The 12,599-nt window shown below is 36.1% G+C and overlaps 1 protein-coding gene across 2 annotated transcripts in view; it reads left to right on the top strand.

Annotated features, from left to right (window-relative positions):
• Window positions 1-12,599, top strand: part of IL1RAP (interleukin 1 receptor accessory protein) — a 129,872-nt gene that overhangs the window by 89,636 nt on the left and 27,637 nt on the right. For both annotated transcript variants that reach the window (XM_087439845.1, XM_087439846.1), the window contains exons 5-7: window positions 7,224-7,389; window positions 9,648-9,719; window positions 11,963-12,089. In XM_087439845.1, coding sequence (XP_087295971.1) covers window positions 7,224-7,389; window positions 9,648-9,719; window positions 11,963-12,089 — 365 coding nt within the window. The remainder of the gene's footprint in view (window positions 1-7,223; window positions 7,390-9,647; window positions 9,720-11,962; window positions 12,090-12,599) is intronic.

Raw genomic sequence — 12,599 nt, 5'->3', positions numbered from 1 at the left:
TTTTAAGAAATGATTGATTTATTATTATTAACCTTGTGCATAAGTCTTTGTAAGGGTATCTAGGTTAAATTTTTGCATGATTATTGTCATGAATGAGAATTAGAGGAATTCTTCTTGTAATTAAATGGGCTAAATGCAAATTGCATAGTTTGAAGTCACCCAAGGGTAGATTAATTTTTTTTTCTTTTTTATTGAAGAATAATTGACATACAAAATCAAATTAATTTTAGGTGTACATTGTAATGATTCAATATTTATATACATTATGAAATGATCACCACAATAAGTCTAGTCACCAAAGTTATTACAATATTATTGACTATATTCCATATGTTGTGCTCTACATGCCATGACTTATTTATTTTATAACTCAAAGTTTATACCTCTTAATCTCATTCACATATTTTGCCTGCTCTCCAATCCCTCCCTGCTCTGATATCCACTAGTTTGTTTCCTGCATTTATGAATCTGTTTCTGTTTAGTTTTGTTTGGTCATTTGTTTTGTTTTTTAGATTCCATGTATAAGGAAAATCATATGGTATTTGTCTTTCTCAGTCTGACTTACTTCACTTAGCATAATACCCTCTAGGTCAGTCCATGTTGTTGCAAATGGCAGGAAAATCAGGGTTCTTGGTTGCTGCATTCTCCTATGACTGTATAGCAATTCTGCCACTGCTTTCTATTTTGTACCTTCTACAGCCATTTCCTACATCCACCTAGGTATCTTGGGCCTCCTACAGTAGTTCTTTTTCAGTTATTATCAACTGAATTCCCTACCTTGACATTATAGAAATAGTCTCTTTTAGTAATACAAATAACTCTGTGAGAGTTAGAAGACACGATAATCAGTTCCAGCAAATTTGCTTTCCTGTTAGCAGAAAGATGAAAACTGATGAAAGGAGAAAAAGGAAACTAACATTTCTTGCACTTTACTAGTACAATACATTGTGCTAGGTACTTTATATGTTATCATTTGTAAGACTCATCACAATCCTTCAAGGTAGATAACATCCTTTTACAGATTAGGAAACTGATGCTCAGAGAGGTAAATAATAATAATTAACATTTATTGAGCATATGAATTCTTCCAAATGCTTTAATTAATTTACTTAATTCTCTCAACATGAAGTGGACTCTCTGGTTTTCTCCATATTATAGTTAAGAAAACCAAGATATAGAGCAGTCGAGTGATTTATCCAAGGTCATAGAGCTAGGAGCCAAGATTCAACCCTATGCAATCTGTATCCATAGCCCATACTTTTAGATTATCTTACATAATTTACTCCAAAAAATTCCAGCTGATAATGGGAGAATCTGGGATTTCAGACCAGTTCTGTGTGGTTCCAAAGCCTGTACTCTCTAGAAATGACACAGAGAGGGTGGTCCAGTCTTTACTTCCGGAGCTTAGGGTACTTTGAAGGGCAGGGCAGTCTTCGAATACAGACTGAGTTGTAGGCTGGACTGTGGGACATGAGGAAGCCTGTGGGTAGAGGGCCCTTGGAAAACAGAGGGGACTCAGAAAAACTGAGATTGGAGGGAACAGAAAGTCAAAAGTTTCTATTTCAGAATTGCAGGGGTAATGGGGCAGGATTGAATTTTCCTCCTCTGCATGTCTTCTCCCCTTCTTTCCTCTTCTCTTCTGCATGGCAGTGTTTTCTTCATTCAGGGCCCAGTATTCACAGTTCTCCAATTCAACCATCCTGTGAATTAAATTGATGTTCAGTAAATGTTTGTTGAATAAGCCAGGTTTTGTAACTAGCCTGGAAAGCAAACCATGGTTTGTAAGTGATTTACTGAATTTCAAATAGCCAGCTTATAAAAGAACTTCTGGAACACAACATATGTGCAAATTGGAGGTTGCCTGCCTATTCAAATAGGGACTTCCAAATATATAGCAGTGAAAACACAGGTAACTCAGATCCTGTTTTTGTTATTTTTACTATTATTATTAGATTTATTCAGAGATCTGAGCTTTAAAATATGGCAAGCCATCCTAACTTTCAAGTTTCTGGATTATTTCTCTTCCTCATTGTTATAATTGGATACTTGAATTTTTTTTCCCCCAGACATACTTAGAAAAACAAAGGTAATTTCCCCTTTCTCACCGATAACCAGAGGAACCACTTTATTGGGTGTTTCAGATATTACATTTGTAGCAACTACTGAAATGCTCTCAACTGCTATTTAGAAGAATGGATATCATTCCAGATATCAATTTGCAAAAAGCTGGTTGTCCTTGTACTCAATGTGATCATTAAAATTGGTATATTAACTCCCATCTCTAATTTTCAGTGTGAAATTAATCAGAATTGGTCAGATATTATATATAAATCTCTTTCAGAAAATAGGAAAATCTTTTCTTTTCCTGACAAAGTGCCATCAGGAAAGCACATTTCTGAAAAAGTGCCAGGCTTGGCTTTCTTGTTGGCATAGCACATATTGTTGAGAAGTTAGTCCAAGGTCTATGTAATAGACTATTTTTAAAGTGTTTGTTTCAATTTGATCTGACAACTTAGTTTGGTTGGTTCTTTATCTCTTTCCTTTCCCTATAGTCCCTATATAGTGATTTTTAACCTTTGGTATGAAGGGAGTGTATATCATATTTTCTTTCCAAACTATACACATTTAATTCCATATATGCATATATACACAAAGCATTTTACATATAGTTTCAGGGCTTCTGAGGACCCGAGATTCATCCTTTAAACTTAAATCCAGTTCAAATATCTGTGAAGCCTTGAGACTGAATTAGACTGAATGAATCACCCACTCTGTATTTTGATAGCACTTAATTTGTATCTCATCTTTGTTACTGTAATGATTGCATTCTTCTCTTCTATACTCAGTAGTGACCTCTCTATTTTTCTTTCCCTTGAATACCAAGCACACAGCACAAAACTGAGCCAATATACTTTGAATTTAGGAATTGATTAAATAATTGAATGAATTAGACTAGATTGGAAAATTCCATGGGAATAAAGGCCATTTCTGTTTTTACTGCCTACTGTACTGTATGCCTAGCTCCTAATACGGTGCCTAACACAAAGGAGGGATTTTGTAAATATTTGTTGCATAAACATTGGATGACTTAGTTCTGTTCATTGGAAGTGACTGGTGTATAGAACTGGTGTATAGACTGGTGTATAGAGACTTTGTGAACAAATATGATCTATTTTATACCAACTTAATCTTGGATGCAAAAACGTCAATAGATATTCCTAATTGTTCTAACCTTATATCTCAGTTAAACTCATTGTATTCTTCCATTTTCCCTACCCATCCTACAATTCACCCATCCCACGTCTTATGTTCCATTTACTGATCTTCATATTATTATTTGCATACTGCATGAGCTTTACCTCCATGTCTTGTGTCTTTGCTTCTCTCATTCATTTGTTTGATTATGCAACACAAATGTAAGGAGCATTTACCATCTGTCAAGTATTGGGCAAGTTGCTGGCTATGCATATACAGCACTCATCCACACCCACCTGCCCCCACAGGAGTCAATTTTCTAGAGGAAGAGATAAACAAGAAAAGAGATCATTATAATAAAGTTAGTCAAGTACTAACAGAGAAGGCAAAATGCTGTACAAGTTACAAGGGAGTTGTTCACACTTTTTCCTGTGCCTGGAGTGTCTCTCTCCCATGTCGCCCCTACTTCTGAATATCTGTTAATATTCTACTTATCTTTTAAGCTCCAGCCCAGATCTTCATCCTCCATGAAGTTTTCTAAATTTTTTCTCTGTGATCTTCCTTCACTCCCCCACCCCAACATGCCTTTCATAGTATTTGTTGCAATTCTCCGGGAGACTGTGCATACCTATAGGTTAGGAATTGTGTCTTTTCCATTTTTGTGCCCTCACACAGTTCTTTAAAAGTTGTAGACTTATTGAATGGATATATCTGTCCTTCTTAGTCATGACATCCACACCCTATGCCTCACCAACATGATTTATTTCCTCTCAAAGATTTCAAAGTCATTTTTTGTGCTATTCTTTACCTATAGGTTGTGGTAGGTTGCCATGGCTACCATTATGTGGTTGAAAAGTTGCTCTTCTGTTTAACTTCTCTCTTTTGAATTCAGAATGAGGAACTGATGGGTCAACTAAATGGATGACTTGTCTTCTAGTCAGACAAGTGTTTGCTTCATAGTGGAAATCTACTTACTGTTAACCCGTTTCTTGTATTTGGAAACATGTTTTTTTATTCTTTGGATATCTAGATCTTTGCTCATATCTTTTTTTTCTGTATTCCACATAATTTTGAAACCATCATAAAATTTGCAGGATTTATTTTCAGGAATAGTTTATTATCTTTAAAAATATCCTGTGTGTATCAGGCACATGTGCCTAAGGGTCTAGAGATACATCTGCTTATAAGAAATAGAGAGAGCTCATCAGACATTACAGGCCAAAGTTAATGGATATTTACAGCTCAACAATGCCCTGACACTATCTCCACCAGGTACATGCACACTAGAATGTAAAATAGTTCCTTCATTTCCTTTTCTAATATGCTATAGGTCTAATAGCTTTGAAATGGCTCTTTTCTTCTTATTTCTTTTGGTTAAAACTAGTTAATTTAACAATTTCGAATGGTCAGCTTTTTCTGAATTGTAGATTAGACCCCAAAGTTTCTCATTGCTTTTTATGGAATATTCGTTAATTTGAAATATTTTTCTAGGCAAAGCAGCTCCAAGAAAAACCTGTCCCTGGCCTACATTTTTATCCTACCTAATGGAATGAAGAGAAGAATCCCAAGAAGAAGCAAACTTACACCACTGATACACAGGCCCAATGAATAACCTTAAGCATATCCAACCCAAATTTTAAGTTCATCCTCATGGGTTTGGAATAAGATGAAGAGAAGGAGGGAGCTAGCAAGAAGTTAACACACACCTTTTTTGTACCATTTTCCTTGCTATTCATATGTGTTTGATTCCATTTCTCTGTTAATGATAAGTCTATGAGGGCTGACTCTTTGTTTTATTCAATGCTGTATTATCAGAACCTTAAACAGTGCTTGGCACATGGTTTATTGATTAATTATCAAGGGTGAATGGATGAGTGAAAAGATTTTGAGTCAGAAGCATGTTTTTTATATTTGTAGCACATACTATGAGTCCTAAAACAATGTATTTTAAATCGTTTTTACATATATAATATTTGGCGAGCCAAAAAAAAAAGTTCCTTTCAGCACAATCTTAAGAAGTGCTGTTGATAAGTTCAGTACTAATAGCTAACTTATCCTTAAAAGTGTGCTTTTCCAATTTACCACTAATTGTAGGAATCAGCTTCAGATAAGTGATACAGCCACATCACACTATTAGCACTGGGGCTGGCCCTAGACCTGGCATGTGGGCAGGACCACAGTATAGGGTGGGGAGACAGTGTCAGGTGGGATTAAAAACAAATGGCCCCAAACAGATAGATCTAGGTTCAAATTCCTGCTCTGACACGGCCTGGTTCTATGACATTGGCAATTACTTAACCTTTCTAGGCTTTCGTATCCTCATCTATAAAATGGGCATAAGAGCATTCCAAACTCACTAAGTTTGGAATAAGGGTTGGATGAAATAATGGAGTACATGTAAGTGCATGTGTCAGTATACTTTTTCTAGCCTCAGCTAACTGCTGAGAAGAGGGGTTCATTTTTGGTTAAGAAACTAGTAGAAGAACTTTATTCAGCTGTCTGGAAAACTGAGATTAGCTCTGCTCTGTGTTATCTAGAATATCACTTTATCTGTCTGTCTCATTTTTTTTCCACCTGTAACACTAGAGCATATTTAGTCTGATCTGTCTGCTTCACAGGGATTTAAGAACAGCTAAGCTAACAAATGAGAGAAGAAAATAGCTTTGAACTGTTTAAATGAAAGGTGCCACAAAAATCAAATTAGAGTTCTATAGATAGTCTAAACTCAATTGAAACCAAATCGGACATAAATTCATCGTAAGAGTACACGCCTTTGTGGCCTTATACTTTGTGATAACCTAAGAGTATTGAAATCCTTTGCTAATGTGACGAGTGTCTAGAAGCATTGCTTATCAAAACAGGATAAATTGCATTCAGGAAGTAACTGCACATATATCAGCTTCCTCTTGATGATCATCTCCATGAATCAAAAGTTTAGTGCTGTTCTAAAAGACGTATTTCCTGTGACAAAGAATTACAAAATGTGCAACTTAGTGTAACTGTCATATTTCAAAACACATACTCCAGGAATTGAAGTAAGAAAACCTTAAGTATACAAGAATTAAAGGCAAATACGTGAATACCGGAAATTGAAAGTGCAAGCCAGTAGTAGATTCCCAGAATTTTAAAGGTCTAAAGGACCTTAGGGATAACCTAATCCTTGTTGTCATAGATGAATTATTGATTTTTAAAAGAGAAACAAACACAACGTTTTTCTAAAATTAAATGTTCAACGTATATTTTTGTCACAGATGATTGTATCATTTTTTTATTTAAAAGAAAACAATAAAACAATATAGCCAATTAGTGGGGCTGAGAGATCCAAAATAGGATTCTAGTTATGTTGAATGAGATATTTCAATCTCAAAATTTTAAAAATCAACAAAGTTATATGAAAATATGAGTTGGAGCAGAAATAAACTCTTAACTCTTGGTAAAATCCATAAAATATCTTTTATTTTTAGATTCTGGAGTCCCTGATATTCAGTTGTAACAAATGGGGTAATAGAAGAAAAACACAAAAAAGTTTGGAAATGATTGATATAGTGATTCAACAGAGTGATGAAAAATGCCAAAATCAGACGTCTAAATTGGGACCTAGTTTATCAAACAGAGTGACTGGGTTCCTAAATTAATATGATCAGTGAAGAAATGTAGGAAAATGAAAAATAATTGTTTTATAAATAGCAGAGTATGCAGTTATGTTGTTTTAGTTGTTTTCCAAAACTTTAACCTTGTTTCACTATTAACATGAGTTTCCCAGGATTCAAATACTGGATCCTGAGACAGGAAGTTTGTGCTTTTGAATTCATATCTCAGTTCAAAATTTTAATTGGTTTTGCAAAAAAGCTAATTAAACTTATTGCATTCATTCTTTGCAGAAACGTACTTCACCAAAATTATTTTGTAAAAAGTGCAGCCAGCATAGATATTTGTATGTTCTGTGCAAAATTAGATGTGTATATGTGTTTGTCTATTATCTGTGCATGAATCAAAATAGTAAACATCTTTTCTTTTACGTCTTCTAGGGTTGTCATAAAATAAAAGACTTTCATAATGTGGTAACTGAAGGCATGAACTTGAGTTTTCTCATAGCCTTGGTTTCAAATAATGGAAATTATACATGTGTTGTTACGTATCCAGAAAATGGGCGTACCTTCAATCTCACCAGGACCCTGACTGTAAAGGTGGTAGGTAAGCATGATTTGTATTTAAGTGCACACAACAAAAATACAATAATTGGGGCTGGCTCAGTGGCATAGTAGTTAAATTCGCGCGTTCTGCTTTGGCGGCCTGGGGTTCGTGGGTTCAGATCCCGGGCACGGACCTCTCATCAAGCCATGCTGTGGCAGCATCCCACATACAAAATAGAGGAAGGTTGGCACAGATGTTAGCTCAGGGCCAATCTTCCTCACCAAAAAAACAAAAGCAATAATCTGGTTTTATCTCCAAATAGTTTATTACAAACAAGTGTGTAAACTCTATAAGAAAAGAGGCTTATCTTTTTGGTTCACTGCAGTGTCCCCAGAACCTCCAGCAATTCCATGTACATAGTGGGCTTTCAATAACTTGGTCTACTGAATGAATATGTGAATGAATGAGGTAAAGGCAGTTTGGGCAGTAAAAAGAGTGTCAGACAGATCTGTGTTCAAATTATAGCACTGCCATTTATTAGCAGTAGGACTTTGATCAAAGTTTCAGTCTTCTTATCTCTATGCTCGGACCAAGACTACCTAACATTCAGGGTAGTTGAGAATATTAGAAACAACGTACATATTATGCTAATGCAGTTCCAGGCAAGCAGTAGAGATTCAATGAATAGTAGTTAATGTTATTGTCAAAAAAGTGTTTTACTTGAATTAAATAAACGATGTCTTTCTAGGTACTGGAACTTTTGTAGCTAATAAAGCTATTTGCTGGCAGTGTTCAACCATTGCTTTACCGCAAGAGAAGAGAGCGTGCGAAACTAGGGAAGTGGAGAGAACAGTGTCTAGGAAGAGTCAACAGACTCTTATCAAACCCAGAAATCAAGAGAACCATTGTTAAGAGAGATGGCATTTAGAGGAGAGCCCTAAATGCCACTGTGCCCACTATTTAAAGTAAGAGCAGATCAGAGTGAGATATTTTCATACCCCATCTTTTAATAGATGGAAACATTGTGGCCAAATGACAGAAAGTAAACTGTTTAGAGACACTCCATGAGTTAGTAGAAGAAGTGATTCTAAATCTCAGGTTTCTGACTCTTTGTTTATGGCTTTTTCTACTAGTCTGACACCAGATTCAGCATAATTTTTTTAAGGGCTTTAACATAGTGCAAATAAAATTCAAATCAAACACTTATATATCACTTTTCCTCTTTCCCTGCTTACTTTTTGAATAGTGCTGAGTTGGAGACTAATTCAGAAGAAAAATCAAACTAAATTTAGAACCTAACATGAGTGGACTTTAAAAGTCAAATGAATAATCTAACCTTATATTCATCTTGGCGGTTGTTTCTAACATATAGACTTAAATGTATCCATTTTTGGAAAGTTGGGAACAGGCATGCTTGGTCACTCTGATTTATAGATACAGAAACTGACAGACACAGATGTGGGGAGGTGGGTGTTTCTTATCCAACGTTTAAGCAACACAAGTTTTTTAAAACTGTGAAGTATTGAGTACTTATATGCCAGTAGTAGATGCTCTAATATACATTAATTAATTTAATCCTTACAATGAACCTGTGAGATGAGTTTAATTAGCCTCATTTTAGAGTTAAAGAAAATTAGCTTTTCAAGGATTTAGTAAAAAAAACAGGGGCATATGGTTAGTATATAGCCGTGTCACGATTAGAACACCCTGATCATTAAATCTTTGAAGTCTCTACTCTTAAACACCATAATATAAAGCCCCTTCAGGGTACTTTTATTTTAATTTAGGAATACAAAATGTAATAAAGAGCAGCAATCCTATGAATAAACATTCAACTGATGGACATCATGTAGACTTACATGCTGGCCTCACAATTGTGATTTTGAATTTTCCATTTACTTATTTATTCATTTAATACTTATTTATTTAACCAGGTCCCATGCTAGACACTCTGGGTGCGTTAAGGAGAAATATGTAGAAAAGCAACAATTGAGTAAGACATGAGAGCGATTCATTATTATGTAATATGAGAAATCTACCTCTTGTAAGCTTTGGAAAGCAAAAACATTTGTTAAACATTCTATCCTGAAATATAGAGGATACTCAATATGTTTTCTTTGTTTCTTTGCTTGTTTTAAATGACTGAAGTGCTGTAATTGACTGTATATTGGACTGTGGGTCCTCTCAAGAAGAATTGACAAACCATGCTGGGAAGTTGGGCAAGACTTCACAGAAGAGCCAATTTTTGAAATGTGTTATGAGGAATCAAGACTACATAATTTAATATCATCTCCTTTTGTTCTTTCTCTCTCTCACAGGGTCTCCAAAAGACGTATTGCCCCCCCAGATCCATTCACCCAATGATCTTGTGGACTATGAGAAAGAACCGGGTAATTATATCTGTGCCTCTGAATTGCAGTTAGAGTCTCTTAATAAAATGTCACATAAGTTAACGCAAGAGAATAGAGGGCTATTGTAAAAAAAACACATGAATTGCAACTGAAATGTTGTCAGAACCCGAGGAAGCTCTGGGGACTAGCCTCTTCATCCATCTCATGGGCAGCTCAGGGATTCACTGCTTCTCTCTCAGCAGCTACTCTCCTCTTCCTCTGGGAACGGTTTTATGCTCCTGATTAGTGATTTCTGTTTGATGCAAACTTTAGCTTGCACAGAGCTTTGGTTTGCCAAGGCTGCAACATGGGCACAAGCCATCCTTTCAGCTTCCGTTCCACTACAAAGGGGCGAGAGGTGGAGCGTGGAGTCAGGACTGTGGATATAATAGGTAACAACTGATGGAACCAGTGGACCCTGATTCAGAACACCATTGCGTGTGTGCTATGGCTATCTGGGTCTCCTTTTAGTTTTCATAATTCTTCATTCTAGACAAAGATCATTTGTAACTGACCAAATAACGCATAATTTGTTATTCTTCTGACACAAAGCCTTCCACAGTTAAGTTGAAAACCATAGAAGATGTTAATGGTTTCTGTATTATCTTTTATAATAAATTCACTGCAAACCCAATGAGAAGTATAAAAGAACATTCATTTAAAATATGCTAAAGATAATAGAGGCCGTGATGAACATAGATGGAGAACAATACCAAAAAAAATATATATATACTACGATCAGGTTTCAAATAGTAATCTGCCTTGTAAAAAAACAGAGAACACACTAAGGGGTCTCCCAACCCCAAATGGATCAGATTTTTTGGAATTAGCAGTGGCTTTATATAGTAATATGAACATTTTTCCTGCTATCAGGGTAAACCCTTACTGATCACCTAAATATGTTTTATATACCTATCCTATTATGGTTACAAAAGCATTCCTGAGTGCTTGTTGACTTGTTTTCCTACATATTGATAGAGAAAACTGGAGAGGAAAGATCTAAGAACCATACACTGGAAGAGAGGATAGAGTATGACCACTCAATGAGACACACCTGAGTTCAAATTAGGATGATATAATTTGTCATCTAAACCTGGATACTTTTGGAGGGTGAAATCAGTCAATATTAATAACTAACGAGGAAAGCAAGCATAAAACAGATGTGCCCTGGGCAAACTGGAATGGAAGGTCAGTCTAGGTCAAATCCTGGTCTGCCACTTATTAACAATTTAATCCAGAGATTGCGTTTAGTATCTTTAAGCTTCAGTTTTCGCATCTGTAAAACATAAATTTAAAAAATACCTCATGGTGGGGCCAGCCCATGGTATAATGGTTAAGTTCAGCACGCTCCGCTTCGGTAGCCCGGGTTTGCAGGTTCAGATCCCGGGCGTGGACCTACACCTCATCAGCCATGCTGTGGCAGCGACTCGTATACAAAATAGAGGAAGACTGGCACAGATGTTAGCTCAGGGACAATCTTCCTCAAGCCAAAAGAGGAAGATTGGCAACAGATGTTAGCTCACAGCGAATTCTTCTCAACAACAACAACAACAAAAGTACCTCATGGTATTTTGTTAAAATTAAATAAGACCATGAATAAGTATAAGTATTTAGCACAGTGAATTAATCAAAGTTCTAAGTGAGTGTGCTGCTACTACTGCTGTTGTTAATATTATTATTTTTTTTTATTACCATTTTCTACCTAGAGATGCCCCTGAACCTCGTGTCCCATCTCAGAAGGATAGCATAGAATTTTCTATTTGTAAATTGTCTTTAAATTTATTGAATGCACCCTGGTAGCTTGAGCCTTTCAAGACACGACCTGTCTGGCCAGTCCTCTCAGTGATGGCAATGGCCCATCTTCTCTGAGCCAAGGACCAAAAAGCTGGAGAACCCTTCCTTAGTCACCTTTTGTTCATGAGAGAAATACCAGAGAAGAGTAGTCCATGGAGGTCTGGGACTAAAAAGAATATCGTCAGAGCCTTTTTGAACAAATATTGTTATTTTAGAACGTATATGTCAATTGTATCAAAAGATGGTCATTGTAGTAATTTTATAGAGAGTTTATGGCACCTTTTCTTGGGTTGGTTTGTTTTAGAACAAAGTATGGTACATTGCCTTATGGTAGCCTCAGAAGTAGGGTTTTTGGTGCATGTAATTTTTATAGCTTCTGATTAGTCACAGAGTAGAACCAACATAGCCATGTGAAAGTTACAAACTGATGGATTAACTTGTTTTTTTAGGAGAGGAGCTACTCATCCCCTGTAAAGTCTATTTTACTTACCTGAAAGACTCTCGCAATGAGGTTTGGTGGACCATTGATGGAAAAAAGCCAGACGACACCGCTGTGAACGTAACTGTTAATGAAAGGTATCGTTAGCGCAGGCAAGGGGGTGACTAACCTTTGTCCGTCAATCGAATTCCCTCTGGTGTATGCTAATCAATGAAAATAAAAATTCTCATTTTTGCCTATCATTAGCAAAAGTCAGCAAGATTTTCAAGTCTTTAGTGGCTGCATCCCAAAGCAGGATTACTGGACTTGCAGTAAGGCCCAGAAACCATCTGATGATCACACATTTATGATACCCACTTAAAAGTAGATGGAACGCATATCTTACGTGAATGAAAAGGCTCCAATATAGGCTTGTGGGTAGATGAAAGCCTGTCATTGTGGTTCTTCTCTTTCTCAAGTCTGGAGTCTGGGCATATTTGTGCCTCAGATAACTGTGTTAGTTTCTTGTCTTGCCTTGGGCATTGGTTCCATATCTTCCTCCTCCTCCTCTTTAATTCGCACGGCATGTATGTCACAGTTATAATTGATAATTATTTTTTTAATATTGACTAAGTGCATTTATGTTCTTTAAATTTTATTTTAAAAGT

This window comes from Ceratotherium simum, chromosome 15 (genome assembly GCF_057802395.1).
Source record: "Ceratotherium simum simum isolate JZ-2026a chromosome 15, ASM5780239v1, whole genome shotgun sequence".
Classification (NCBI taxonomy): domain Eukaryota; kingdom Metazoa; phylum Chordata; class Mammalia; order Perissodactyla; family Rhinocerotidae; genus Ceratotherium; species Ceratotherium simum.
The sequence above is the reverse complement of the archived record's forward strand: the minus strand, read 5'-3'. Positions and strand labels throughout refer to the sequence as shown.